At 38.5% G+C, this 14,691-nt stretch overlaps 3 protein-coding genes across 3 annotated transcripts; 2 read left to right on the top strand and 1 right to left on the bottom strand.

The window, feature by feature from the left end:
* Positions 1-139: 139 nt before the first annotated feature.
* On the top strand, positions 140-4,121 carry LOC128887271 (26S proteasome non-ATPase regulatory subunit 2). The gene is made up of 4 exons (XM_054142976.1): positions 140-344; positions 559-1,286; positions 1,394-2,964; positions 3,139-4,121. Exons 1-4 carry the CDS (start codon positions 267-269, stop codon positions 3,438-3,440), a joined length of 2,679 nt encoding a protein of 892 aa, XP_053998951.1. The 5' UTR covers positions 140-266; the 3' UTR covers positions 3,441-4,121.
* Positions 4,122-4,259: 138 nt separating this feature from the next.
* Positions 4,260-9,545, bottom strand: LOC128887270 (VWFA and cache domain-containing protein 1). Its single transcript, XM_054142975.1, has 9 exons — positions 8,510-9,545; positions 8,060-8,425; positions 7,809-7,985; positions 7,265-7,734; positions 7,004-7,205; positions 6,660-6,906; positions 5,928-6,585; positions 5,472-5,850; positions 4,260-5,400 (listed from the first exon to the last, which is right to left on the bottom strand). The coding sequence occupies exons 1-9, from the start codon at positions 8,982-8,984 to the stop codon at positions 4,868-4,870; spliced, it is 3,507 nt and encodes a 1,168-aa protein (XP_053998950.1). The 5' UTR covers positions 8,985-9,545; the 3' UTR covers positions 4,260-4,867.
* A 994-nt stretch (positions 9,546-10,539) lies between these two features.
* LOC128886960 (protein bunched, class 2/F/G isoform-like) lies at positions 10,540-14,412 on the top strand. The gene is made up of 4 exons (XM_054142271.1): positions 10,540-12,958; positions 13,411-13,462; positions 13,544-13,747; positions 13,936-14,412. Exons 1-3 carry the CDS (start codon positions 11,094-11,096, stop codon positions 13,745-13,747), a joined length of 2,121 nt encoding a protein of 706 aa, XP_053998246.1. The 5' UTR covers positions 10,540-11,093; the 3' UTR covers positions 13,936-14,412.
* Positions 14,413-14,691: the final 279 nt, after the last annotated feature.

Raw genomic sequence — 14,691 nt, 5'->3', positions numbered from 1 at the left:
GTTACAACATTTTTGGGACACCCTGTATATTACTTGGCTGAAAAATGGCGACCAATCAGAATCGAGCAACGTTATGTCGCGACACTAACATGCTCTCTGATTTGAACAATCAAGAGGAATGTGTACATTCTCATGTTAAGAATATTCTATGATAGCAGTGACTCGCAAATAGATTCTTCGATTTTTCTAACCTAAAACACTAACAGATCCTAAGCAGGGACAAGATTTCCTGTTTTGTATCCGTTTTGTAAAACAATCGTTGCAAAATGCCGGAAAGCGTAAAAACAGAGCCGAAGCCGACCAAAGAAGTGAAAACTGGAAAAGAAGAAGAGAAAAATGAATTGGTGAGTTCACGATTCTGGTATCGAACGATAGTTAACAAAAGATTTTTTTTTAACGCAACGTAAACATACATCGATTAAAGATGTGAAAGTCATTTTCGCTTCTGTTCGTTATAAATTCGATTAATTTAAAAAGACCGTTCGTATCAAGAAAAAAAGTATTTGTGTCGTATCATTGACAGCATGCAATCGTTACATTTAACGAAATACTTTTCAGTCCGAAGAAGATAAACTATTACAAGAGGAACTGACTCACCTCGTAGAACGTTTGCAAGATCCCAACGCCAGTTTACACTATCCTGCTTTGGAATCGCTGGGTTCTCACATTCGCGCATCTACCACTTCTATGACTAGCGTTCCGAAGCCACTGAAATTCATGCGACCGCATTACGACACTATGAAAGCTATCTACGAAAAAATAACAAATGTGAAAGCTAAGGAATTATGTTCTGATATTATTTCTGTCCTTGCTATGACAATGGGCGAGGGTAGAGAATGTTTAAAGTATAGGCTTACCGGATCCGCGTTAGCTATCGGCGAGTGGGGTCACGAATACGTGAGACATTTATCGGGAGAGCTAGCTGGCGAATGGGACGAACTTACGGAAGACGCGGAAGCTACGAGTAAAAAGCTGATCGCTCTAGTACACGAAATTGTACCCTATAACATGGCTCACAACGCGGAAACCGAAGCCTGCGATCTACTTATGGAAATCGAAAGGCTAGACTTATTAGAACAATACGTAGATGAAAGTGCATATCAACGAGTTTGTTTGTATCTCACAAGTTGCGTAGCTTATGTAGCGGATCCAGAGAATAGTACTCTTCTTCATGCCGCTGCTAAATTGTACAGAAAGTTCGGTCAGTATCCGCTAGCCGTGAGGTTAGCGATGCAACTCAACGATTTGCCCCTTATCAAGGATATATTCACAAAATGCACAGATTTGTAAGTTAAATTATTTTCGAAAATTTCGTAAAATCGACAGATCAAATGAAGAGAGAAATTAGTCGAAAGAATGAAAAATTAATATCCGTTTACTATCTTTTTTCTAGGTCAGTGCAGAAACAGTTGGCATTTATGTTAGGCAGACAACAAATTTTCCTAGAACTACCCGAGTCTACTCCCGAGTACGATGACTTGGTCGAAATAATGTCCAATTCATTATTGAATTATCATTTCCTTAATCTGGCACGCGAGTTAGACATAATGGAGCCGAAAACGCCGGAGGACGTGTACAAGTCGCATTTAGAGAACTCCAGACCTCCGTTTGGCGGTGGCCAAGTGGATTCGGCGAGGCAAAATCTCGCTGCGAGCTTCGTTAACGGTTTCGTGAACGCAGCCTTTGGCCACGACAAGTTATTAATTGAGGATGGAAATAAATGGTTGTACAAAAATAAAGAGCACGGAATGCTAAGCGCGACAGCGTCTCTTGGTCTTGTTTTGTTGTGGGATGTCGACGGTGGTTTAACACCGATAGACAAATATCTTTACTCGTCCGAGGATTACATAAAATCTGGCGCATTGTTAGCTTGTGGTCTGGTTAACTGTCGCGTACGAATCGAATGCGATCCTGCTCTGGCTCTTCTTTCGGACTATGTTTTGCACAGCAACAACACCATGCGCATCGGTGCTATCGTTGGACTTGGATTGGCGTATGCTGGTTCGAATCGAGAAGCTGTCTTGGGTCTTTTGATACCCGTACTTAGCGATCCTAAATCCAGCTGGGAAGTGATAGGCGTAACGGGTCTCGCGTTAGGAATGGTTGCAGTGGGTTCTTGTAACGCTTACGTTACGACAACGATCCTGAACACCCTCATTGAAAATCTGGACACGAATCTGAAGGACACGTACGCGCGGTTTTTACCTTTGGGTATCGGTCTGTGTTTCCTGGGAAAGCAAGAAGCGGCCGAGGCTATAATAGCAGCTCTGGAGATAGTACCCGAACCGTTTAAATCGATGTCTATGACCTTGGTAGAAGTTTGCGCGTATGCAGGCACTGGAAATGTTCTCAAGATTCAGCATCTGCTGCACATTTGCTCGGAACATTACGAGCCGTCTAATGAGAAGGAAGACAAATCTGACCGCAAGGATAAAGAAAAGAAAGAGGAGAAGAAGGAGGAGAAGGAGAAAGATCTAAGTTCCAGGCAGGCAATCGCCGTTCTTGGTATCGCGTTGATTGCGATGGGAGAAGAAATCGGTGCTGAAATGGCGTACAGAACGTTCGGTCACTTGTTACGTTATTGCGAGCCAGTGATACGGCGATCCGTTCCTCTCGCTCTTGGTCTCATATCGGTCTCCAATCCGAAATTGAACATACTCGATACGTTATCCAAATTCTCCCACGATAGCGATCCCGAAGTGGCGCATAACGCGATCTTCGCAATGGGTTTGGTTGGAGCGGGTACCAACAACGCACGGTTGGCTGCGATGTTGAGGCAGCTCGCTCAGTTCCACGCGAAGGATCCAAACAATTTGTTCATGGTCCGCATTGCGCAAGGCCTGACGCATCTTGGTAAAGGAACGCTGACGTTGTCTCCTTATCACAGCGATAGACAAGTATTAAGTCCTGTGGCATTGGCTGGTCTCTTAGCCACGCTCATCGGTTTCCTTGACGTAAAGAACAGTAAGTACATTCAAGAAATACACTCAAGAAAAAGAGTTCTGGTTTGTCGAATGAAAGTAGTTCAGTTGTATGGTACAACTTTGAGTAACTTTATAAAAGTCAGTTCTTCATTCGAATAAATCAAAACCCCGCTTTAATCGCTAAAAACGCATAAAATGTAATTTTTCTTTCTAGTTATTCTCGGTCGTTCGCATTACTTGCTGTACACGTTAGCAGTTGCTATGCAGCCTAGGATGCTGGTAACGTTTGACGAGAAATTGAATCCTCTTGCTGTACCCGTGAGAGTCGGTCTTGCCGTAGACGTCGTGGGCCAAGCAGGGAAACCGAAAACCATTACAGGCTTTCAAACTCATACGACACCAGTACTGTTGGCATACGGCGAAAGGGCAGAGCTGGCAACGGAAGAATATGTTCCATTAACGCCAATTATGGAAGGTTTTGTAATTTTAAGGAAAAATCCAGACTTCATACCTTAAATAGGAAACTAACCATTTTCAGTGGAAAATATCATTTATATTATATCGGTTACTAGCATTAATTACAATTAAAGTTATTGCGTGTATACAGATAAGTTTTTGATATAAAAATTACACATTAAACGACAAATTCCGAAGGTAAACCACAGGTCCATTTATATATTTCGCAACTCGCTGAAACGTTCGTGTGAATAAACCACCAGTTTTGATCATTTTTTGTATTTTATTTATTATACAATAATAAAACCTTAATTATCAACGGCAGTTATATTTTAATAAGTAAAATACTGGTACAACATGTAAAACGTTCAAAAAGTAATCGCTCTAAATTTATAAGTTAGAAAAATAGTTTCAAAATCTTCGTTTGTTATAAGTTTGCATTAGGTTTACAAACGATTAGTAAAATATTGGCAAGATACGGTTACAAGTAGTCAGTCACATGCACGTATACAATGTAAGCCTAAGAGATCACCTCTTAGCTCGTAATATTGTTAACTACAAAAGTTCGTATATTTAGTGCATAAACGAAATGTCACTATATACATTTTTAAAAAACTATTTCAATGTATAAAAATGTAAATAGCTTCATATTAACAATTACGCGATTTTATATCGATCGATAAGTTCTAGTATAAACCTTAAAACTATGTAACTTACACAATATATGAATAATTAACTTGTGATGTTTGTTTTCTTGTTCAGAAATTTTCTCAACGCTCACGTTACAAAAACAGTGAAATAAGCTACACTATTCGTTTCTCAATAATTTCAAATTCATTAAAATACAACCTCTATTTTCTAGCTGCCATAAGTGTAATATTTTACGATGATGTAGTAAGTATAAAATATCTAGAGAGTTAACATTAATATAAATTTCTACTTAACAGCTAAAATTCATACTTATCGATTTTCATAATACGAACTGTCTGAATTATAAGGTGTGTTTCTAACTTATGTAAAAATATATGATTATTTTACGTTATGATCCAGCATATTCATAATGATAGAGTAGGATGAATGGACGTGTTCTTAAATTTATAATGGCCACTTACTCCAGTTTACATTTCGACCTATGAATTGCAGTGACCCGTGAACTACATTACGCACGTTTTTTAATCGCATCAGGAAAATTGTAATATTCTTGTGCATCGCGAATGCATGTAGCATATCGTAATCGATCTGTTTAAATAAATAAGATACTAATCGGTAAAATAGCGTTACCCAAACATTTAAATGTAACTCGAACGATCGATTAAAATAATACTAGATCTTTATGTCTATATACTAACGCGTCTTGTACAAAACTATAAACAACGTTATCAAAATTATAAAACTTTTCTGAAAATTGAAAAATATTCTTTACGTTATACCTCGTACTGTAAACTTTGCAATAGTTTTCCACTTGTAATAACTGTATCTTACAGTCGTTAACAATAATTTGCTTCCATGTTACAATGCACCGTGACAGGTGCTAGAATATGATGGGGAGAACCTAAATGAGTTGTCGGGGACGGAAGACAAATGGATCGTCTCCTTAAATCTGACTCTGTATTATTACCAACAACTAACAGCGGTTCTGCGAACGTTTGTTGTTCGGAATCGTCATGGGGCGTCATTGTACTATATCCATTGTCGCTGTCACCACCAGGTGGTTTCCTATAATTCGTGGATACTCTGTATGGAGATATAGGGGCTATACCGTCTCTTATAAGAGAGTCTAAATTATTTTTCGTTTGATCTAACTCCATAGGCTCAACGTCGCCTTCCAAGTGTGTCATACGCAACATGTCAGGCGATGTGTGAATGTGTAAACATTGATGTTCCACGCCTGACTGTACAGAACGAAGCCTGTAACAGAACAACAGAACTCCTAGTATCAGAAGGAACGCCAGTATTCCACCAGCTACTGGTCCAACCGATGGCCATTCTCGCGCTGCGATTTCCTCGGTTGATTGAGAATCTAAAGCAAAACAAATTGTATACTTTGCTTATCCTTTCGTGAAAATTCATGTATAAAGAAAATTTACTTACTGTACGTTCCGTCGCTAAGGGGCATAGAGGATCCAAGGATGCCTCTGAAACATCGAGACATATCGCTACAAAACGGAGTTTGCAAAGGCGTTTCTCCGTCATTGTCTACATGGCACCACTGACATCCTACAATTCCCAAGCATTCGGTCTCGGTCTTAAATACTTTGCACGCGATAGATGGACATGATTTCAAATTCGTGGACTGCACGTAAGTCATCTGCGAATTCCCCCCTTGTTCGTACGGCGCAGGGCAGGGTTCTAAATTATGTATTTCGTGAATGTTGTACTCTGCACAGTTAGAAAAATATAAGGCACACTCGCACGGACATTCGCACTCGGTTTGTTCCATTCTTTTGCAGTTTAAGCAGGAACGATCCATCTGAAACATCAATGCATGCTTTTCGTTAAGTCTGGAAGATGTTAGTATCTTCGTTTAGCGAGTGTGTTGTTACTTACAGTGCTGCACGGACAGAAAGCTCTTAATAAATTACAAGTTACGTTAACCACGCCCAAGAATACATTGGTTCCTGGTACAGATGCTACCTGATATTTAACGCAATGTTCGCCGTGAACTATGTTCGTGAGAACTTCGTCGAGCGACGTATTGAATTGATAGTACCTTTGCACGGTACCGTCCAAATAATTCGCGCAAGCTTTCTTTTTAACGAAAAGCTCGTGATTCAATATATCATTCGCCACCAGTAACTCTTTGTTGGTCAAATGCTGTTGCTCGATTTTACCAACTGTTTCTAATAAAGCTGGATGCGATACCAAGTATCCTTTATCGTCCATCAAGAAACATTTTACTGTAGAATCGTTGCAAAATGGAAATAGTTCTTTCAACAGCCTCGAAATAAAACCCATCGTCATGTCCATAGACAGGACAGCTATAGCGTCGTCGTGCGTAGTTGACTGAGAATTACGATGAACCGTGTGGCTCAAAGTAACAACGTAACCTGAACCGCCAGCCCCCAAATACGGAGGCGTGAAAATTAATTTTCCAGGATGTTCCAATGCGTTTCTGTACCATATTCGTCTTTTAGGATCAAAACCAGAATCGAGCATAATTCCTGGATATATTTCTAAAACTCCACTGGCAGTTCCAACGATATATCTACAACAAAATTGATGGAAAAAAAAAAATGATCATGAAATCCTGATGTAATATAGTATATTCTAATAGCGTACCTTCTTATTATAAACTTATTTAAAACGCTTTCTATATATCTGCTTTTAAAATATCCTAAAATTTGTGTCACTATGGCCACATCTGGTTTCACAGACTGACGTAAACCAGGATTAGCTAAGAGGCCCCTCAAGTCTTTTAAATATGCCATGTAACTCTGCATGGTTACAGCAGATCCAGTGTCTAATAATTTCAGTTGTTCCATTGGAGATTGGAAACACCACGGCGACAGGTAGACCACTCCTGTTGCTGAAAAGCAAATAGATTCTTCTTTAAAATTTTAACTAAGTTTTAACTTAACCTAAGGTCCTACCCTTAGGTTAAGTCATAAACAAAATTGACTTACACAAAGTTAAAAGTTTATTATTGTAAGTACATAGGATGCCTTTGTCGGCAATACTGTGCATCAAAAGGTCAAGACGATGATGCAAAATATTTGTTGATAATGTCGGAACTACTTTCGCCATGGACGATGTACTTTCGTTGCTCGCTGATACTAAGCATACTATCAAATCCTTGTACGTCAAATGTTTCCAACGATACCACTTCTAAAACGTGAAATCTGAATCAATATGAGTTTTATGCAAATTTAGAAATTTTAATATACCTGTTCTCCAAGTTTCGTTGTCACGTTCACGACGCCTTCGTATCGTTCGATCATCATTTTTACAGTTTCAGGGCTAATATTTTCTATATGCTGCAGTTTAACTTTAAGGGGCTGATCCACCATTGTCTCGATTCTTGGAAAATCTTTGTGCATCCAAACTATGCCTTTATCGTCGAATAATATCGGATATACTTGTGGACCTGTGTTAAAATACGTTATGTCGTCCAGAAAGTTTCGTAATTGAATGTCTAAGGATATCAATGCTTTGTCTGTAATTTGTCCAATAGACATCGTCATCGTCTTGCTATACAAGTCAAAGTATGGATCGGACAAATAATAATTTTTTTTGTGTTCCTCAGAACACTTCAGACCAAAAAATAATTTTGATATTTCGTATCCTAGTATATTTTGTGTTGGAAGGATTACGACACTGTCATTGTACTGTTTAACATTTGAATGCGGTTCTTGATCTATAAAAGAAACAATATATTAATTATACGATATTATAATATAGTTAAGTATATATAATAGGAATTTGGCTCACCCGAAAGAATCAGTATTGTCTTTAAATAGCCATTCGCTTTCCCTGACGACAGTATATCGTTTATTTTTGTTATGTGTGGGGTAACTTTGAGCATGTTAGTCAAGTGCACGAATACCACTTGACCTTTTATAGTCTGTATCAATTTATCAAAGTTAAACTCTATGGAGTCGTTCGTTTCTAAAGTTTGAACAAATAAAATGCCATGAATAAACAGCAGAAAAAATGTATACAAAAATTGAAGTAGATTATACCTGTTCTGGATAAACTGTGAATATAACGCGCTAACTGAAATTTATTGACATCCGTCGCTTTCAGCAAACCATCTTTGCAATGTATAGTATTGTTACTAGAAAGACCGATAACGTTAATACGATCTGTCTGAGACAACATATCGATTATTGTTTCTGCAGTTATTTGAGCTAAAGTGATGTCCCCTTCAGACATAAATGCACCATGCTCGAGTAGCAGGACTACATTCTTTCTTGGGCAATACTGAGACAATAAAAGAGGTCCGATGTTATGGCCTGAACTGGGTGGGCCACAAATCGTCGCAGGGTACATAAAAGGTAGTAAATGTACGTTCTTCCATTCCTGATTCCTCAAATTAATTACCAGTGCTGAAATACACATATACGTGGAATATTATATGAATATTATATGGAATGCTTTCCATGCTTAACGTAACAACAAAGAATAAGTACCTTGCATGACCTGCGAGCAAAAGTCGGAAAGTTTACTAGATATTACATCCAATCTGTACATAGAGCCAGAACGAATAAATTGCTCTTCGGTTGAAGACAAAATCGGCTGTACAACATTGTAGCTTTGCTCAAGGAGTTCCACGTAGGATGATAGCTTGTTATTTAATTTGTCGATTAACAAATTCAATCTCGTATTCAGGTTGTTCGAGACGTTCGTGAATTCCATGGCATCGAGCATCTTTTGAAAGGACGTTAAACCAAGTTCCATGTCCGTCATCGAGCGAAACTCGTTTGACAGTCGGGCCACGATGTCTCGTAAACATGTCCCATTGAGTAGTTCCGCGTTCACTTGTTTACGCAAGGTTTTGCCGAACTGACACTTCGCGTCAGTGCTCGAATTCTCCCCAGCTAGAAAGCGCAGATTCACGAGCACCGTCACGACAAGTCCTAAATGCAATATCCTCCCGACAACCATACCGTTTTCGAGTTTCAGATCTGTCCTATGGTAACCTTAAAAAATTCGTTATGGCGCCATAACGACGCAGCTAGACGCGATCACTGCAAACAAGGTCGACAAGTGCAAAACCGAATATAGTAGGACAGATCAGCCCCTATTACTTTCTAATTGAAATATAAGCGACACGTCCACGTTATTCTAGTATATCTTGCGGTTTTAAGAGCTCGAAGCTCTTGTTTCTCAGGTGTTGTCACTGAATTCGAATACATTAAACCGCATGAAACCGTTATAATTGTAGAAGCTGTTCGAAGGAGTGCATTATTTACGAAAGAAATCAACGAAAGGACTATCTCATAGTAAATAAATTTCAAAATTAGTTTCACGAAAAATAGACAGTTCTTCGACAGTATTATGATACGAAGAATTAAACTGATAGTTACCTAAAAATCTAATTAAGAATCATTTTGACGATCATTAAAAACAAAGTTTGCGAACGAAAGATTTTCTGTATTAAAGATTACACCTTCATTTACGAAAATATTAATTCATAGATATTTCTATGAATTAGTAAATATATAATATTTACAAATTTGAGACTTGTTTCATTGTTTTGAATATTCAAATCATAAAGCCGCAGACAAGATGTAGCGTAGATCAAGGTTTATATAGAAGTTCATCGGTGGCGCCATTCAGCGGCAAAACGTCCGAATTTGTATCGAAAATAGTTCCCATTATTTTCACTAGATGACGCCACGAACCGAAGGTGAATAATTATTGCTAAATTAAATAAACATGCATAAAAATGGTAAATTTAAAATAGTAACCTGTGTATTCTAGCGTTATGAAGCAAGGAATCGTGTCAATTATGCACTTATGAAAAATTAAATACAATATTAAAAGGTAGTGGTGGTGCCATCTTACAGAAACAATGGAAACTATTTTCACTACAAACTTGGGCGTTTCGCCGCTAGATAGCGTCACTCATACATATTACAAAATCATTTTTTTATTCTCATAAATGCATAATTACTACGATTCTTTGCTTTTTAAAATTATAATATATTAGTTTATATGTAAAATTTATCATTTTTATGAATAATTATTTAATACAGCAATAATTATCGTCCCCTTTACTTAGTGGCGCCATCTTATAGAAACAGTGGGAACTAATTCGCTAAGAACTTGAGCATTTTCCCACTGATAGCGCCACAGGTACTAAACCTCGCTCACTGAGCGGCTTAGTGAGCGATTTCTATTTTAGATGCTCCCGTTGCTACTTTCAAACCTTTTTTTTCACAAATTTAAAATCTCCATCTAATGTACCACGATGACGCGGGCAATTTAAATAGCGAACGACGAATTTGTTTTCGTAGCAAAAAATAATATAAATTCTTATCGTAAAAAAGGTACGAACAAATTCGCTCACAAAGCGCGAAAGAATATCGTCCCTCCGATCGAAGCAGTAAACTTTCGCAAAGGTTGCGAACTTCTCGAGTATTTCTCTTCGTATAATATTGCGTAAATAAAAGCATCGATATACATAGACACGTTGTTTCTCGCGGCGCGTCTACCGTTTGGGGACGAAACCTAGAAACTAGCTTCTCGTTCGCGAAGATCGCACGGAAAGATGGTCTAGATATATAATTCGTGGCAATTCCCCGAGTGAATTGGCAGCCATTTTTAAACTGCTCGGTCGCTATAATAAAGTATAAAAGGATATGGATAATGAGAAAACGGATCATGGGATGGTAATATGTAGACGAACGAGAGATTAAATGTAGCGTGATACGGTCGTATCGAGCGAAGGTAGAGGACGATTTTCGTAATTGGCGTGTATCACCGAGTGATTCGTTTCGAGTGGACGTTACTCGAGCGAATACACTTCTTCACCGTGAGAATTGATGGAAATGGTGAACTGTCAACACCTCGGTAGGATGAGAATATGAATTCGATTCCTATCAACGGGAAGAGTAAGAATCGGCTGGTTTGAAGGGCGTCCGTGTTAATCGTGACAGGGGCGAACAGTTGGAAGCCGAGAGGCCCCGGCTAAGAGCGATGTCGATTTTAACATGCAAGAGAACAACGAATGCAAAAATCGTGGCTCTCGAATGCTAAGTTCCTATAATAATGGCAGATAATGTACACAGAAAATCGCATAAGCTGTCGGATGGTAGTAGTAGAAAAACGTCTAATCCAGTGCACCGTACGACCACCGAGACGATTCGGTTAGGAGAGCCAGAGAAGTTATACCAGCCGGTTAGTTTGACCACATCGAGCAACGTGACGGCGAGCAATCAGTGTCGTAAAAAGACGTCGTCCTTTCAAATAACGAGTGTCACCGTTGGTTGTCGCATGAGCAATGACGCTGGCGAGGATTCGAACGACGATTTGGACGAGTCCCACACGGAGGACAATTCCGTCGAGCATTCGCGTATCACGGACATCGACATCGAAACGCCTAGCTACTCGGAAGACACCTTCTCCAAGGAGGACGTATTCTTCAATACTAGCAACGCTGCCCTTAGCACAGCTCCGGTGATTCCCACCAGTTCTCAGTATGGTTTGGCGATCGTACCCTCCGAAGGGAATAATGTTAGCAACTCGGTAAACGACAACAATATCAACACCTTGGACATCACGTCTGTTACGGATAACAATATCATTAACTTACTGTCCAGTAACGTGAAACAAGATGCTGACTTACGCGAGGTACACTCACATGGTAGAAACGAACGATTTAAAGTGGTTAAAATCGAGAGCACCGAACCTTTTAAAAGAGGCAGATGGACTTGTATGGATTATTTGGATCACACGTCGGTTAATCAATCGACTGCGATTAATACCCCAAAAGTGTCGGATCCTAATGAGGTGTGCATATCGTACGGAGTAACGGATAGTGGAATCGTCGTACCGGATGCGCTAAAACAAACGGTCGTAACCGAAGATAAAGGTATAAGTATCGATGCTAACGGACAGGTATCCACACACCAAGATGTGCATTCGTCGATCGGTGTACCAAGCAATCCCGCAACGGTTACGAATGCTAATTATGCGGTAAGCAATTCGATTCCTCCCAATGCGCAGCATAACCAAACGCAAGTTCAATCTCAGCCAAAGGTTCAAGCGCCGTCGCAAATTCCTCAATACTTTCAATCCTCTGCGCAACAGTTGACTTCGCAACAGCAACAACAACAGCCAGGAGGACAAGGATCCACGTTACCTTCCAATTTGCAACCGAACCACCCTAATAATTTGACTCAACCTCAAAGTATGCCCCAAGGTTCTATTCCTATTATAACACAGACTGGTAATAGCAATGTGACAGCCCAGCAAAGTATACCTCATTCTAAAGAAGACACGTACGTGACAGTGAATACACAGAATCAGTCCTTACCGGTTCAAAATGTTTGTCAACCGTCTGTCCAGCAAACGTCTGTTCCAACGTCTCAGGCGCCCAACATGTTAGTTACGCAACAGCAGCAACATGCTCCTCCTCAACAGCAACAACAACAGCAACCGCATCCTCCTACTCAACAACAACAACCTCAACAACAGCAACAGTCTCAGCAGCCATTACAAACTCAAAATCCGATATCGCAACTTTCTGAACCATTGACGACCATACAGGGAATGCAGGGCATCCAGAATATTCATAAAGTTCCTCAAACAGGTGCACAGCAAACTTCATCCGCTATCCATGCTCCTGGAGCACCGGTACAATCTCAAGTGATACCACCGTCTCAAATGCAACCTCAAACTTCGGGTAGCAATGCTCAAGTGCAAATGGCGCAAGTGTCGGCCAGCTGCCAAAATGTTGTAGGTGGTATGCAACAGGGAAGCATGACTTTTCATCAGTCCGACCCGGAGCAGGACTCCATTTCAGGCATTGTAGCTGCATCCGCAACTCAGTCTGCTGATACGGCACTGTTAGAATCTTTGACAGAAGTTACTCAAGGCAGTGACGAGCATCACACCCTCGAAGATAATGAAAGGTATGTTGCATTCCTATGGTTTAAGTTAAATTTCAATAAAAACTTTGTTGATAGTGATGCTCATACTATATAGAGGTCTAGTACAATCAAAGATAATTTTCTAGTCTAAAACAAACTTATAGTACATTATGATTGTCTGTTTTTGTATCATCTTCTACATACTGACAGAAAACTAAATAGTTTTTTTTACTTATAATTTGTTACGTGTACTATAACAATGATTGTCAATATTTGTATCTGCAAATTTACCGTTAATATTCCGAAGATGATCTCGAAACAGAGAATCAAACTGTAAAAGTTTTGTTGAGAATTAAGACACGTTAATTTTTCTAAGAGTAGTTAACAAAAGTTTTTCCTTTTGAATACATCGAGGAACTAAAAGAACGAGAACTTAATTGCTACAGCATCCGTATATTTTGTGAATAAATTTTGCAATGTCATTTTCATTGCAGTATGTCGGGGACTAGCGCTGTAGCAATTGATAATAAGATTGAACAGGCCATGGTAAGCGTTCTTTGCTGGGGGCAATTACCGAATAAAAGTAACGGACGACGATGTTGGAATTAACAGAGGATCTTTTTGTAGGATCTTGTTAAAAGTCATTTGATGTTTGCCGTACGAGAAGAGGTTGAAGTACTCAAGGAGAAAATAGCAGAGCTTATGGATCGCATCAATCAATTGGAAGCTGAAAATTCAATTCTGAAAGCACACGCGACTCCAGAAACATTGGCTCAATTGAGCCAATCAACTGCAAAATTACCACAAAACAGTTCAGGAAGTGGTCAATAGGTAACCATTGTACATAAGTTTCTATTAATACTATGTCAAGTACATAACGGATAATATAATTATTGTATATAACTTTACGATTTTTAGAAATTTATAAACAATGAGATTTATTATATTATACATATTAGCTATTAGCAACATTTTTTTTAAGTAAATTAAAGATAATAGATTATTTTTTACTATTTCAGTTTACTGTTTAGGAAATATAAATAATAATTTAAATCTGTAAATTCGATTTTCTTTCAAAATGATAATCATTTTGGAAATATGTATTGTTACAATCCTAGACAGAAACGAGGACATATATGAGTGCATGCCAAGACTAAGCAGCATAAGTAACAGAGTTGATATTGTTTTACGATAGATTCAAGAATTTTGAACATGTTAAAAGAAAGTATATAACAATACGAAATAGGCAGCTAGACATTCCTAGATTATTTTTCCTATTACCTTCGCATTTGGCCGATTTCATCCGCAAATTCAATTACAAAAATTATAAATTCGATTCAAGGTTCAACATTCGATGATTATTTGTATTTTGTAAATTACATGTGGTTTTATGTTAATATTTTATCGTCACCTTCATTCATGAAAGCAATTTTTTACATGATACTACATAATTTTCACAATTATTAAATATCAAACTTCATATTTTGTAACCTGTATTCGTGTTGTAGTCTGATTTTTACGATATGTATTATAATCAAGAACATGCTGATACCCAGAAAAAGAAACAGTTACTACTACTGGTGTGCATTAAAAAAAAAAAAACTAAAAAAAAAAACAACAATTTCCTGTCGACATTTTATGTTACATCTTAAACATGCCTAATAAAAGAAATTTTTAATTGTAAAATAATCTTAAAATTTCTAATAAAAACGCAAGCTTGCTTGTTTTCCGTGATGCGATATAATTCAAAAGACACTGTTTATGGATAATATATA

Source organism: Hylaeus anthracinus, unplaced genomic scaffold (assembly GCF_026225885.1).
Source record: "Hylaeus anthracinus isolate JK02 unplaced genomic scaffold, UHH_iyHylAnth1.0_haploid 11985, whole genome shotgun sequence".
Lineage (NCBI taxonomy): Eukaryota > Metazoa > Arthropoda > Insecta > Hymenoptera > Colletidae > Hylaeus > Hylaeus anthracinus.
Note: the sequence above shows the minus strand (reverse complement) of the source record. Positions and strands in the feature narration are given on the sequence as shown.